This window comes from Phoxinus phoxinus (assembly GCF_949152265.1).
Source record: "Phoxinus phoxinus genome assembly, chromosome: 5".
Classification (NCBI taxonomy): domain Eukaryota; kingdom Metazoa; phylum Chordata; class Actinopteri; order Cypriniformes; family Leuciscidae; genus Phoxinus; species Phoxinus phoxinus.
Window position 1 is genome coordinate 29394404 of NC_136880.1, and position 16167 is coordinate 29410570.

The 16167-nt window shown below is 36.9% G+C and overlaps 3 protein-coding genes across 3 annotated transcripts; 2 read left to right on the forward strand and 1 right to left on the reverse strand.

The window, feature by feature from the left end:
• The first annotated feature begins 1899 nt into the window (after positions 1–1899).
• On the forward strand, positions 1900–10225 carry klhl18 (kelch-like family member 18). Its single transcript, XM_079613484.1, has 10 exons — positions 1900–2256; positions 3949–4079; positions 4175–4315; positions 5114–5312; positions 5468–5628; positions 6180–6316; positions 6408–6630; positions 6735–6839; positions 8040–8151; positions 8252–10225. Exons 1-10 carry the CDS (start codon positions 2122–2124, stop codon positions 8636–8638), a joined length of 1731 nt encoding a protein of 576 aa, XP_079469610.1. The 5' UTR covers positions 1900–2121; the 3' UTR covers positions 8639–10225.
• Positions 10200–11406, forward strand: LOC306999075 (uncharacterized protein). The gene is made up of 3 exons (XM_079613509.1): positions 10200–10435; positions 10535–10600; positions 10682–11406. Exons 1-3 carry the CDS (start codon positions 10343–10345, stop codon positions 10823–10825), a joined length of 303 nt encoding a protein of 100 aa, XP_079469635.1. The 5' UTR covers positions 10200–10342; the 3' UTR covers positions 10826–11406.
• Positions 11407–11425: 19 nt separating this feature from the next.
• Positions 11426–14447, reverse strand: bfsp2 (beaded filament structural protein 2, phakinin). Its single transcript, XM_079613498.1, has 8 exons — positions 13957–14447; positions 13469–13551; positions 13200–13356; positions 12961–13122; positions 12333–12461; positions 12003–12238; positions 11725–11810; positions 11426–11582 (listed from the first exon to the last, which is right to left on the reverse strand). The coding sequence occupies exons 1-8, from the start codon at positions 14350–14352 to the stop codon at positions 11539–11541; spliced, it is 1293 nt and encodes a 430-aa protein (XP_079469624.1). The 5' UTR covers positions 14353–14447; the 3' UTR covers positions 11426–11538.
• Between the last annotated feature and the right edge of the window lie 1720 nt (positions 14448–16167).

Genomic DNA, 16167 nt, shown 5'->3' on the forward strand with positions numbered 1-16167 from the left:
AATACATTTCTGCTTTAAATTATAGATATTTTATTTTCAAATAGGACACTTCAAATGTTATTGGAACATGTCCAGTTAGTCGGATGAACTGATGTGGTTCCTCTTCTAAGACATTTGGGATAAACTTTATACAGTATATGCACTAGAAATTACCCTGAGACTAGCTGTTTAAAAGTAAAATGACAGAAATTGCTAAGAAAGGGGAAGTTAGTTCTGAGAAAAGGTTTTACATCATTGGTTGGCTGAATGCAATGACACTTAGACATTTTGAGAGTATAGCTATAGGTGTCCAAATGTGTCCACCACATGTATCTGTTTGTGGCTAACTCAATATATCTTTGTTTAGCATCTCACACTCATTGACCCTTTCTACCTCTCACACTCTTTCTTGCGAAATCCAATGAGAAATTGCATAAGTCTACTAGGTGGAATACATTTGTTGCTTGTGTCAATCATCAGCAATTGTATTTGAACAAGGCATTAGGCTACCGGTAATCATTTTATTTTAATGCATACACGAAAATACTAACTTTTTACCACATTATTTCTTCATTACGTTCCTGGAAGTTTATTTCACCAAGCATCCCAACACCTACAGCAGTTCTATTTAATTTATTTGAAAGAATCTTCCTATTTTTTAACCAAAGCTTTCTAAGTGCTTTCTTAGAAATGCACTTCTACTAAATCCCCCCTGAGGTAACAGCTCTTCTGAACAACTTATTTTCCTGCCAGTTCATGCCTGCCAGAATGACTGTCTGTTCTCTGTTTATTTTTGTAAATAGAATTTGTACAAATTTCCAGACATCGCTTACTGGATGTTTTGTGCCACCTGCTGGTAAAGTTGTGTAGTTACATCAGAGTATGGATATCTAATAAACGCTCATATCTAATATTGAACTATGCTGAATATGCTTATCGACCATGGTGGGTACTTGTTTAGGTTGTGTTTCATTGTACAAGCTGTAGTTTTTGTCACCTGAACGGGAAGAAGACATTACAATAACAAAGAGTGTACAATGAAGGTTATTTTAGGCAAACTCTTAAATTTAAATATCTATATTGTAACTTCTTGAACAATAATCTAGCCACACTAGTCACATACAGCTCTCGAGATTAGATGGAACACACTGGAATAGCTATGGAGAGAAGAGGAGAGTTTAATATTGACTGATTAGAATTTTGCTGTGTTTTTGCAATTGTAGATTTTACCATAACCAGCTTTCTGTGCCTTAAACTTCTGCATTGCTTTGACACAAAAGGACGAGTGTCCCAGTAGTCCATTCCTGCTTATAGACGATTTTCCAGGAGGTGTTTTCCCTCCCAAAAGTTAGCAAAAGCATGACAACCTGACAGTATAATCTAGGCCTAGAAGTAATCATTCTAACATTCTACTAAAATAATAATTTGACTAAACAATACATATTGAGAAAATCAAATGAAATGGCACTTTTCACAAAATTTGTGTTAAGAAAATTCTATTGATCATCTTTAATAATTAAAAAAATATATATATATATATTGCTATTTTAAAATATAGCCTAATTGCAGGTAAAGTTCGAAGTCAAAGTTTGACATGTCACATGTTTCAAGAATTAGTGTTGGCAGATATCAGCAGAAAGCAAAGAAAGACAGATACAGCATATCAACAACATGAAATTAACTGATGATTTTATTTAATAAAAATTACAAAAATGTGGATTGTGATAAGCTACAACAGCAAGAATCGGATATGATACTTGTGTGACTACAAAAAACTCTATTTCAAACTTCAACAGTCTAAACTTCTTATAACTAGTCGGTATCTGTCCGTTGATTTATACTAGCAAGAGAAAAAGGATTAAATATCTTTATATGACATAAATAGGCCTATCAGTCGTTTACTGTGAAGAACTCTAGTCTGGTCTCACTGAGAGTCATCAAAAGCTGTGCAAAACTGTCACGTGAACTCACTCAACCTAAGGCATGATGTATGTGAATCACATGAATAAGACCAGTCCATCCATAAATCTGATGGCCCCTGCCTGCATGATAAGGAACTGACACCGCCAGTGGAGGGCACTCGGTTAAACAGCTCGATACGGCGTCTCGGTTTGGACAAAAAGTGTCGTCTCCAGTCCATCAATGACGATGGGTGACACGATTTTTGAAGAATTAGAAGATTTGATGCATTTTTCTGTCGCCGATTTGCCCGCTCGTGGATATGCAGTGATGGAGGAGATCCGACGACAAGGGAAACTGTGTGATGTTACCCTAAAAGTACTGTGCTTTTCTTTGTTAGGGTTAATTTGCTAGTGGAATGCTAACCAAGTAGCACTGGGCTGTCAGCATGGTAGAAGCTAGTGAAGTACAGACACTGTTAACAGAAGGAAGAGCTGTAATTTTCTAGCATGCCAGGTCGTTTGCTAATGTGTCTCATTGCATACATCTCTTGAAATTGATCTTTCTATGTTTTGTATACATTTTGAAGGCGATGTATTCCAGTGTTATCTGTTAGCATGTACAGCTAACATCCTCATCAGCTGTATATTATAAACTACTAAAGAACGGAAGAGAAACAATACATCCTGCTATTATTGCTATTTTTATTTCAACCTGTAGAGAAATTATAAACGGCCTGGGTAACGTTAGTGAACTCGCCTTCCATGGTCTGTTAAGAAGTTTTCATTTCCTCATGTTTAATGTTTAACTATTATGAAGCTGAGTTTAATAGAAACACCTGTGAGAGCTGGATATCCAATAAGGTTATATCGTGAACTGTTTGGCTTATTTTAAACAACAGTTTCTAGCTATTTCTTTTGTATCGGTCTAGTTATTTTTTCAACTAACGTTATTTCCCCTCTCCCAAAGAACTATTTCTATGCAATAAAATACTGTACAAGATATCTTGACATAACTTGAAAAAAATTCTATTCATTTGAAAATCATAACTTTTTTAGTGAATTAACTTTGAGGGAATGAATACAAATATTTTTAATGAATAATGATAATAATTTAATTATAGGAATAATGCTGTTAATAATTGTTGTTTTAGTTTAAAGTTTATTTTAAAAGCTTGTTTTAAACATTTTTAAGGCCCCATTGGAAGTGTGCTGAGGCCCCCTAGTGGGTCCCAGCCTGCTATTTGAGAACCACTGCTTCAGATTCATTATAATATGCAAAATTCAGCCTACATTAAGTCCAGTTAAGGTTTAGTTATTAAAAGCATCTCAATAAAGCATGCAACAGTAATTGCAGGAACATAAATTTTGTTTTTGCAGCTCAAAAGCAGAGAGGTAGAACATAGAGACATAAGCGTTAAAAAATAAACATTGAGATATTAATATGAAAGTGTATTATAGGAAAATGTAAACAATGAAAAATAGTCCACATTTCTTACATTTTATATACCAAAAAGAAAAAAGGTGGTTTGCTGATGCCTCCTTATTTTTGAGTGATGTGTATATTATTATGTTGCTGTATAAAGCACCATTAGTAGAAGCATCAGCTAATGAAACCTGTGCTCACAGTCTCTGATCTGCTGCTGTGCTTTAACTGTTGCATCATCAGCCCTTTATGTGGGTCACAGAGAGCAATAATCCTATTTATCTGTTTCACCTGACCTGCTGTACGCATATCTTTGCTGACTGACAGCTGGCTCAGTACTCAGTACGTACTCAGATCATGCTAAGGATTATGGTATACTTTCAGTATATCAGGTTTTCTTAATGCCTGAATGTTCTATTTTTTAAATGATGTCCACATATGCTGCTTCATTCATTAAAATGTCACTTGTCTCTTAATATTTGCCCTGGCCTAGAGAATGGTCATACTTTGTGTTTTGGGTGGAGGAGGGATAATAATGTTTCAGATTTTTCATTTGGCAGTGAATGCCATGTTAACACTGAACCTGTATTGTGTATGATATGATTGATTTCTGATCAGGATTTGCGCCCGTCTGTGTGTATGCAGGTAGGAGAGCACAAATTCAGTGCTCACAGAATAGTCCTGGCTGCTTCTATTCCGTACTTCCATGCCATGTTTACCAATGACATGGTGGAGTGCAAACAGGATGAGATCGTCATGCAAGGCATGGATCCCAGGTGAAGATACAAAATCAATCCAGATCTCTAGACATGGTCTTTCTTTGTTTGTAAGTGTATGCTAATGTTTTCATCTCTGTTTTGCCTCTAAACAGTGCACTTGAAGCCCTAATAAACTTTGCCTACAATGGACACATAGCCATAGACCAACAGAACGTCCAGGCCCTCCTGATCGGGGCCAGTTTCCTGCAGCTTCAAAATGTCAAAGATGCCTGCTGCTCTTTTCTACAGCAGAGGTACCGCTTAAACGATTTTGATTTCTTCATGACATGTAATATAGATATAGAGGTAACGCTTTACAATAAGGTTTCATTAGTTAACTTCTTTAGTTAACATGAACTAAGAATGAACAATACTTCTACAGCATTTAATAATCTTAGTTAATGGTCATTTCAACATTTACTGATACATTTTTACCGGTATTTAAATAAAAATAAAAATTAACAGTAGTTAATGCACTATGGACGAACATGAACAAACAATGAACAATTGTTATTTTATTAACAAACATTAAGAAATATAAGAATTAAAATAAATAACAAATGTATCGCTCATTGTTAGTTCATGTTAGTTAATACATTAAAGGGATAGTTCACCCAAAAATTTAAATTCTGTCAAACCTGTATGCATTTCTTTCTTCTGCTGAACACAAAATAAGATATTTTAAAGAATATGAGTAAGATTTTAAAGAAATTAATATTTTTATTCACCAAGGATGCATTCAATATATTCAAATTTTTAAATATTTCACAACATTACTGTTTTATTGGATTCTGGTCAAATAAATGCAGCCTTAGTGAGCATAAGAGACTTCTTTCAAAAACATTATGCAATTATGAATACACATTATCGTTTAAAGGTTTGGGATCAGTAATCAAATAATAATATAGGATCCAATAATAATAATCAGGCCAATTAAGTAATAACTGTGACAGTCCTCTCTCAGGTTATTGAGTTGTAAAGATTATAAAAAGGAGATATGAAAGTGATTAATTTCACATACAGATCATTCTAGACTTGCTCCTAATTAACAGGTTGCATCCAAAGAATTGCCTTGGTGTACGGCAGTTCGCAGAGACTATGATGTGCACCACACTTTACGATGCAGCCAACATCTTCGTTCACCAGCATTTTGTGGAGGTATCTTTGTCCGAGGAGTTCCTGGCCCTTCGGCCGGAGGAGGTGTTCGAGCTCGTGGGCTGCGACGAGCTCAATGTCCAAGCAGAGGAGCAGGTCAGATTCTAATGACTAACATAAAGTGACAAGAACAGGATGGTTCTGAATGATGGATGTAAATCACACATTTTCATTGTTTCACAGTTTTGGGTGTTTTCTTTAATGAGAGAATATAAAATGAGAGAAAATCTGATCTTTTTTGTTGTCTGTAGGTGTTTGAGGCCGTGCTTGCTTGGGTGCGACATGCATGTGAAGATCGTGAGCCACGGTTACCGGAGTTACTGTCTAAAACCCGACTGCCTCTATGTCGACCTCAGTTCCTTGCTGACCGAGTCCAACAAGATGAGCTTGTACGCTGCTGCCACAAATGCAGGCACGTTTCTTTCAGATAACTTATGCCCCTTAAGTGGACACACTGTTTCGAATCCAAACTAAGTATAAGTGAGTGAAACAGCTTCTCGAACAAGGAAAAAATGTTGCGCGGGACTTTATTTTGGTCATCGGAAATTGATTGGATCATTGTTGTTTTCTATTATGATCTCATGTGAGTGACCGGTTGTATTGCCCTTGCACCAAAAAAAAACATGTCATCAGAAAAGAGATTATTTTTTATTATGACTAAGAGCTATTTTGATTAAAGAATATGTGGACACATGAATTAAAAAAAAGAATTTGCATAGATAAATCATTTATAATAAATAAATACTTCAATATTACATTAAAAAAGGTCAATTTTGATTTCATGGTGATTTTATGGTTGTATGTAATGTAGCGAATTATTATTAGGTGGCTGATGGCTGAGACTATGTAACAGTTTTTTAGTAATACTTTTGAAAGGATATAGGGAATCATTATTTTGGGGGTTGTTTGTGCATTTCCAAAAGTATCCATGCATGAATATGCATTTGACCTTTACTCTAACAGGGACCTTGTTGATGAGGCAAAAGATTATCATCTGATGCCGGAGCGACGGCCGCACCTCCCAGCCTACAAGACCCGACAGAGATGTTGCACATCCATCGCAGGTTTAATCTATGCGGTCGGGGGCCTCAACAGTGCTGGTACCTCCTTCACACTGTCCTTTTAGAAAACCCATGTGCTAGGTACAGTCAAGTGTCAGTTTTTGTTAATGAGTCAACGATTTATGCACAGGTGACTCATTAAATGTCGTGGAGGTATTTGATCCAATTGGAAACTGTTGGGAGCGATGCCAACCTATGAGCACAGCCCGCAGTCGAGTGGGTGTTGCTGTTGTGAACGGGCTGCTTTATGCCATTGGTGGTTACGATGGTCAGTCACGGCTTAGAACTGTGGAAGTTTACAACCCAGAAACTGACACGTGGACCAAAGTTGCTAGCATGAATACTCAACGCAGGTAAGAAATCATGAAGCTGGATTTAAACCAAGAGTTTTAGGTACATGTGATGTATGTATGTATATCTGATGCTTTTGGTCTATCGTCTCTTATTTCTGCATTAGTGCGATGGGAACAGTTGTTGTTGATGGCCATATATATGTCTGTGGTGGATATGATGGCAAGTCCTCTCTAAATTCAGTTGAGTGCTATTCCCCAGAGACTGACAGGTGAGTCATACTTTCTTTAGATAATGTTTAGACAATTGGATCAATGTAGGGCTGTCACTTGATTAATTTGTAAATCAAGTAATCAGCATTTTAAATAATGGAAAATATTTTGTTGAAAAAACAAACAAACTAAGAAGCCTTTAAAATACATATAATTATGTGGCAATAATATCTGGATCAAAAAGAGTATACATTATTATTATTTTTTAATTATTATTTAATGTTAAATTCAATTAAATTGCAAAAGAGACTAATAATTTTTTTTTGCATTAAATTTGTCAAAAAGTCATAACTTTAATAGTTTTAATTTTAAGTCTTTACCACCGTCTAGTCTGCAGTTGGTGCAACGGCGTTATGAATGTTATTGAAATCTAATGCTTATTTAATCTTGGCTGAACTTATTTATGGTGTTCATCATGCACTGTTTAATATTTGAGCTCTGCTTTATGATAGAAAGTGTAAGTACAGCCTAATAGACTTTAAGTGAAGGTGATCACGGTTTCGCAGTAATGGGACCGAGATTATGGAATGAACTGCCTCTATCTATTCGATCTGCTAAATCTTTATCAGTATTCAGGAACTTGCTCAAGGCACATTTATCATTAACCGCTTATAACAGGCAATCTCAATGTGGTATATGTGGTGTCTGTGATGTGAGATGTATCGTTTTATCTTTTATTCTTTGGTCAACTTCACTTGTATTTTAGCAGTGCTATATAAATAAACGAAAGAAAGAAAGACTTGTTTATATTATTTATTCTGTGTTTTATTTATTTTTATTTTTTTTCGTTTAAGTAATTATTACAGTATAAAATTTTTATTCAAATAGTTTTTTACTTATGTCATGGTTTTTTATTATTTTTAATTTATTAATATATTCATATTTTATGTTTAAAATAACACATTAATGTCATTCATATTGTTTGTTCTATTAGTTAATTATAATTGGTTTCTGTGTTAATTTTATTATTTGGCTGATTATTTGAAATTATTGGCTAATTATTTGAAATTATTGGCTGATTATTTGATTACTTGAAGCAGTGTTTACTTATTTCAAGGATGTTTATTTTCGTAATTTAATTTGTTAATATACAAATATTTAATGTAAAGACATGTTCAATAGCAAAGTTTTTGCTGTGCTTTTTCGGAATCAGAATGTGTCTTATACTGTGTGTGTGCGCGTGTGTCTTCTGTTACCAGATGGACAATAGTTACAGAAATGAGTGCAAGCCGCAGTGCTGCTGGTGTTACTGTGTTTGAAGGCAGAATATATGTTTCAGGCGGTCATGATGGTCTACAGATCTTTAACACAGTAAGTGAACATCATAATTCAATTGGCAGGATATAAAGTTACAAAAATACTACAATATGTAAAGTTGTGAATACTCCTTGATTCATGTCTCTGCCACTAGGTGGAGTACTATAACCAGCATACAGCATTATGGCACCCTGTTGCTCCCATGATAAACAAGCGCTGTCGGCACGGTGCTGCAGCCGTGGGCAGCAATCTGTATGTGGCAGGAGGTTATGATGGCTCTGCGTTCCTCAGCGGAGCAGAGGTGTACAGCTCAATAACAGATCAGTGGAGCCACCTAGTGGCCATGAACACTCGACGCAGCCGCATTTCTCTAGTAGCCAACTGCGGTCGACTCTATGCAGTGGGAGGTTATGATGGACAGTCCAATCTCAGCTCTTTGGAAATGTACGACCCAGAAACGAACCGCTGGACGCTTATGACACCGATGGTTTGCCATGAGGGCGGGGTAGGGGTAGGCTGTATACCCTTACAGCCAACTTAACGCCACATCTCCCTCAGCTCAAAAAGGATTTTGATTATTTAATAAAAAGAAAGAAAGGTTTTTGTACTGAATAATCTAACAAAATGCACTCATGATCCTTGGTTCACATGTTTGCATTAGAGGTACCATTATTCAGGCTTTTGTTCTAAGAAAAGCCTAAAGCAGATATGCCAGTACACCTTTAATGGTGACATAATCCTGTTCTGTACTTTTGACGACCAAATGTAGATTTCATACGTACGTTCAAAGACAGTGACAACAACTGGGCCGCACTACTGCAAAAAAAACGCACTTTTGCACTGTTAACAGATAGCGTGTGTTGTGGGCCCTTTTAAGCATCAGTTGTTAGGTAATATCATCATGTACACTTAAATTTGTAATTTTTATTCCTCTAAACTGGAAGCCAATTTAGATTTCTAGACAGGTGAAAGTTAACCACTGTTAACCCATGCCATAATTGGGAGAAAGAGTATAATCAAGTGGGTATGATTAATGAGGATAAAGCTGTTTTTAATTCTATTTTATCAAGAATTTTTCTTACTTAGAAGTACTAATCGTATGTTATTTGGGATATAGCTCATGAATGTTGCTGTTTTGCAGAACATGATGGAAATTTAATGTGAGTAAAATGTGTCTGCACAAAACATCTGCTAGATGTGCCATGACTTTCCACTTTACATGGGCCTGTGTTTTGATTTCACCACTTTGACTTGAATTCTCTTACTTTTTTGGGGGGGTCAGGTTTTAATGTGCAGATCTTTTTGATTTTGGGATTGCCGATCACCAGCTCTGGATACTGGATGGATGGGTTGTGTTGTGCCCATCTAATCCCATGTCTTTTTTTTCCTTATTTTTTTTTCTTTTGAACTTTCTCTCTTATTTTTGAGAATCAGTACACATACCAAAAATAGGGAGAGTGAAATTGACATTAACTGACGATTAACTTGTCAGATATGTGCTTTCAGGATTATTCACTATGTTGAGTTTTGGAGATAGCCTATACATAGAACGTTCCCTTGTGCTTTGTGCAGAAAATGTCCAAATGATGGTTTATGACTGTATACATTTGTAACCTTATGCTTTTAATTTCAAATAACCCATCTGAAATTAGGATTACTGACTGAATTTTTAACACGGTTTATATTTTCTTTCTCGTATTACCAATACTGCATTTCTCTGCTGATTTTATTTTATCATTTATTTTGTATTAACTTCCAATTGTGATGCAGTATTTCTACGTTTAATTTATTATTAGCTGTAATCATTCTTTTTATAGCATTGCACATTGTAGTCACTTAAATGAGAATCAAGTTTACGTTTTACAGAAATCTAATATATATATATACATATATATATATATAGTGTAGATCACATTTTCTGTATGTGTTTGAATATATTCCTCAGCTACCTCCGTATGAGATGGGAGAGCTCAACAGGGACAAATATCGAGTCGGTCCCCTGATATCTTTTAAAAACATTCCCATTTAACCTGAAGGAACGGCATTAACTGAGATCTTTTGTGTGGGACTAAAATATTCTTTTTCACATAATTCTTAAATGTCTTAAATAAACATTGATTTTATGGACACAATGCCGCCCTGTGCTGTAATTTTCCCTGTGACGCACATCAACTTTGGGTCACACCCTTTGAGTGGTGTTTTAATTAAACAGACGTGTGCCTGGCTGTTAGTATGAGAGTGAAGGATGACTGGGAACATGCAAGGAGTCCTGCTGGTGTTGCTGCTCATCTCTATGCTGATCTTCTCAGCTGCTTTTCCCATGGAGCCACTTCAGAAGGTATAAAAATCTTTTTATTACATGGGAATACCATTAAAACTGGTTATATTGAAAAGAATAGCAAAAACTGATGCAATGCATTTGTTGTTCATCATACAGACACCTCTACTGGTCCAACCATCAGATCCACAGCTGTCAGAAAGTGTAACATTAGGAAACTCACAGGTGAGAAGTGTGTTTGTGATGACACAATCAGACCTATTTGTTCATATATGGAGAATGTTACAGCTGTGCTGATGTTTATAGGACGTGAGGGTCAGCAGTCTTGGATTCCGTCTGAAAAGGGCGAATTCTGCTAACACAAAGAGACCGGCCCGTTACTGTGCTGGATGCTTCTCAGTTATTGGAGACCCAACGAGACCAGATCGGCTGTATCCAAATTCTGCATAATGCATATACCTAAATATGTTGGAAAGAATAACTTTTTTTATCTGTTTATGCAGCTATGGTTTAGTATACTATGTTAGACTGTCATTTCTTAATTTTGCATGAATTTGCACTTTTTTTATATAAAATATTTTTTACTAAAATGCTTAAATTAGTGTAAATGCGAGACTGGTTTTCTTTAAAACACACCATGCTTGGTTACCTATTTGTACTAGAAATGTCAGTCAGCTATTGTCTTTTGTTATAGCTTTGTGTTTTTTCCCCATGCATGCAGTAAACTGCTATTTGAGGATTTCCTAAACAAAGAAATGATAGTTCAGAACGATAACATGGATTTGAAGTAATGTCTAAGTGGCAGTTTCATAGACGTGTCATTATAACCACAAGGTGTCATTATCGTGTTAAGGAGCTTCAGTTTTGACCATAGTCAATTATTCATATTTCCCACACTATCATTTATGGCTTTGGTACCCGTGGGAGTAAAACAGAATATAGGCATATCAGGATGTGGAATTATAGAGGCTAGAGAATCAACTGGAGAGTCTTTGTATATAAAATCAGCTAAATAAAAATGAATTGAAGTCAATGTTTTATGAGTGGATCTTCAATTTATGTCTTATGTTTTTATTCATTTCTTAACCTGCACAGCAATCATGTAGTATATAGATGCTGTAAACTACAAGTGAGGAGAAACAAATGAAAATTAATGAAATCTTTCATTCATTTTTTCTTTCTTCTGGAGCACCAGGAGCATTAGAACCTGATGAAGGAAATCAAAAACATGTTTTTTTAATCTCCAAAAAGCCTTGATCATCTCTTTCATCAAGCTTAATATTCATACTACAGTCAGATCATTTGAGAACTATGTTTTGTAGATAAAATATATTCCTTAGAAACCGTACCTTCTGTCTGTGGACAGCTCTGTGGTTCAGATGTGGAAAATGTGGCTTCAGTTCGTCCCTCAGGTACTGAAGAACCATCGGGGAACCTACAGTACAGAACATTGTGGTTACATACAATCTCCCCTGAGAGATCTGCCTGGAATCACAGAAACTGAAACTAGGGAGAGTTTCAAAGAACTTAAGACTTCGGAAGAACGAGGAAGAAGATTGAGTCAGGGCTTTAGTTGTTTTTACAGTCCTTGTCCTCCTGTCATAAGCAGATTGACAATGTGCCTCACGTTGAGGAGTGGAATCTGCTCTCCTCTCCGTCCAGGATTCCATGATACGTTCCAATCTCCAGCTCCAGCTTCATCTTGTTGTTGAGCAAGGTTTCATAGTCCCGACGCTGCTGCTCGATGTCCCCACGGACGTCAGTGAGCTCGCCCTCCAGCTTTCCGATGACAGAGCCCAGGTTTTGGAGCTCAATGTCATGCCAGTGCTTGGCATCGTTGAGGGCGTTCTCCAGGCCTCGTTTCTGCATGGAATCCGGGATCATGCAAAGTTCAGTCAATTGAATATTGTTGTGCTTTATTTATTTTTTGCATCACACTTTGAGAAAGTTGTCCTACCAGAGCTCTAATAGACTCAGTCTCGGCCTGCAGACTCTGAATCTTGCACCCGGCATCATTGCATTCTGTCTTCAGACACTCAAGCTCCTCTTCTTCTCGACTCAGCTCAATGTTCACTCTTTTGGCCTGCTGCACACTCACACATAGGGGATTTTCATGTTATGACAGGGATAATATTCGGTCTGTTGGTCATTATCGCAAAATAAATTCCAACAAAGGTGATCGGGATTCCAACGTGGTCCTGAGGGAAATATTAATTTGAGACTAAATGATCTGTTACTCTTGTTAACATAAACTAGCAACGAACAATACTTTAACAGCATTTATACATTTGGGTTAATGCTAAGTTATACTTTTTTTTTTACATTTCCAGTAGCCTAATAATTTTTTTTAAATATATTTATTTGATCATATAAATTACACTACCGTTGAAAAGTTGAAAAGCACACCAAGTCTGCATTTATTGGGCAAAAATACAGTAAAAACAAATAATGTGAAATTTAATAACAATTTAAAATAGCAGCTTTCTGTTTTAAAAGAAACAGCTTTGCTGCTTTATATATATATATATATATATATATATATATATATATATATATATATATATATATATATTTATATGGTTTACCTTGCACTCAAGGTAGGTGTCAGTCTCAGCACGGTTCCTCTCAATGACCTTCTCCCAGTGGGAACGGATGAAAGCTAGAATCTGGTCCAGGCTGGTCTCAGTGGGAGCATCTGGCTCATCAACCTCACGCCCTGACATCTGCTTATAGAGCAATCTAACATCCTAAAGAAGAGCAAAAGAAGATCCTAATTTAACTCTAACTCTAAGATAATTCTATCATTGAGCTGGTCTTATTTCACCTCCATATGACTTTGCTCCAGGTTCATCAGCTCATTCTTCATGCTGTCAATATCATTTTCCAGGTCCATCCTGGTCAGGTTTGCATCATCGATGACTTTGTACAGAGAGTTAATCTCCTCCTCCACTGCTTTACGGAACGGCTGCTCATTCTCGTACCTACACAATCGTGCATAAAAGCACACTCTTTGCTGGAAATCTGTTCGTGCGGATAAATGCTAGAGCGATCAAAATCTATTTCTCTGCTTTAATCAATGAAGCACACTCACACCTCTCCTTGAAGTCCTCTGCATTGCCTTGAACATTCTCAGTCTGGAGCATAAGTCGAGCGTTGTCCAGGGTGGCCTCACTGACCTTACAGAAAGCAGGAAGATGTTAGCATATACGCCAGTAAGTATGAGTATCTTTTTACCTCCTCTGTACTAGGAGGTTCATTTCTTTTTTTTAAAAACCTGTACCCAGAAAATATATAAATATAAAGTTTGACAATATTCTCTCTCTTTCTAAATAAATAAATATTCTCTAAATAAAGGGTCAAATTCTTTTTTTCTTTTTTTTTACAAACATAAATATCACTACATTTAATTAGATTTATGTTTAAAACAGATTTTCAGTGGGGTGTAAAAAAAGAAAAGTAAACTTAAATTTAAGATATTTTCTCTACAAAAAAATCTTAGGATAAATAAATATTTTAATTTAAAAGATATTAAAAGTTTGCTCTTTGACCTCTATGCTTGATCTATTCAGTCCAACTCCTACCTGCATATAAACATCCTCCCAGTCTTGCTTTAGGCCAGTCCATGTCCCGGCGCTGACGGCTTTCCTATTTAAGCAGTGTCTGATCTGTTCCTCCAGTTGTTGGTTGAGTTGTTCCAGAGCGTGAACTTTATCACGATACTCCAACAGGCTCGTGTTAAGGCTGTCTAAGCCATACTGGTGGCTTCGATCCCCGGGCCGGGTCACCACAGGAACCGTGGTGCTTCTAAGGCCCTGCATAAACACACTGCTTATGCCCAGAGCTCTGCGGGACACGCGTGCACCCAGGGTGCTGGTACCTCCGGTGGGAGCCATGCCTACAAACACTCCCCGAGGCACACCGCAGGGCCGCTCAGCAGCCTGGCCCAGGAAGGAGGATCGACGTCGTGGCAGAGGCATTCCTTTAAGTGACAGACCACTATTAGTCCATAGACATGACCACAATGCAAGTGTATATCCACTGACCTCCCCTCAGCTAAACGGCAACAGCTACCAGTGCATGCCTCTTTATGGTGGCCTGGCCTTCTGGAAAGCAGGCTCTTTGTTTTAATACTATTGTGATAGAGACCTGGTGATGCTGGTCACTGCTCTTTGTTCATCACCGCTAGGCAGTTTTCAGCTGTCTCAGCACAGTGGTCTTCTCAGGAAAGCTCTATGGACCAATCCAGGTCCCCCTCTCAGTATGTTTTCTGTTTGACAGTGGGGAAACTAAACTATCATCACAATGACCCAAGAGAGTAAGCCTACAAGTGTATGTGGTAGGCCATGTGTTTATGAGATATAGGCGATACAGAACCTCATATAAACAAAATAGTAAATGAGGAAAAAATAGGCAACAGAAAGAGTTAATTGCTTCACAAGATGATTTGCATTTTGACAAGTAATCTTTTTACTGAATGAGCATTGTGCCACTGTTCGTAGAACAGTATTTGAATGACGATATTAAAGTTTTACTCTGAGAAAGAGCTAAGAATGTGAATGCAGGGCTAAGGAAAGTGAAAAGAATATACAAGTAAATGAAAGAGAAAAGAAAGTCGATACAGGGAAGTCGTAAGATGATTGAAAGAGAAAAGGAAGTTGATAGATGGTAAGTCGTAAGAAGATTGAAAGAGAAAAGGAAGTTGATAGATGGTAAGTCGTAAGAAGATTGAAAGAGAAAAGGAAGTTGATAGATGGTAAGTCGTAAGAAGATTGAAAGAGAAAAGGAAGTTGATAGATGGTAAGTCGTAAGAAGATTGAAAGAGAAAAGAAAGTTGATACATGTAAGTAGTAAGAAGATCCTTTTAAAAGACAGATCTATAATAGCTACCGGTTGATATAAAATACGTCCGACTGTTTGCACTGTATTTTTTTTTTTTTTTTTTTTTTCAAACTGTGATTCAGGAAGATTTTATTAATTTTTAGGGCTGTCTGATTGGAAGAGATTTTGAAGGGGAACGGGAGAGCTTCACTCCGACGAGGCGAGTGAAGATTAGCTATAGGCTACTATGGAGAGTATAGAGGTTCGCTGTTTGTTTAAAACAGCAAAAGTGAAACGTGCTCTATGGGGGCCCCATTGGGCTATACTGGTGAAAGACTCCACCCCAGTAGAGGACGTCCCTGGATTAGGTCCAGTGGCACCGCAAACCTGCTCAATCACTTCCATCTCAGATAGGGGTGATTATTAATTATCAGGGCTGTCTGATTGGAAGAGATTTTGAAGGGGAACGGGAGAGCTTCACTCCGACGAGGCGAGTGAAGATTATCTATACTACGGAGAGTATAGAGGTTCGCTGTTTGTTTAAAACAGCAAAAGTGAAACGTGCTCTGTGGGGGCCCATTGGGCAATACTGGTGTAAGACACCACCCCAGCAGAGGACGTCCCTGGATTGTAGGTCCAGTGGCACCGCAAACCTGCTCAATCACTTCCATCTCAGACACGGTTTTAATTATTCTTATTTCTTTTGATTATTTTAATTTCTTCTATGTAAAGCACTTTGAATTACCACTGTTTAGCTTTGCATTTACTGAATGAGCACTGTGCCACTGTTCGTCCGACTGTTTGCACTGTATTTTATTTTCTAAACTGTTTTAATTATTCTTATTTATTTGATTATCTATGTAATTATTTTAATTGATTCTATGTAAAGCACTTTGAATTACCACTGTGTATGAAATGTGCTATATAAATAATCTTGCCTTGCATCATCCTGTTTGCGGGTGGCAGATGTATTT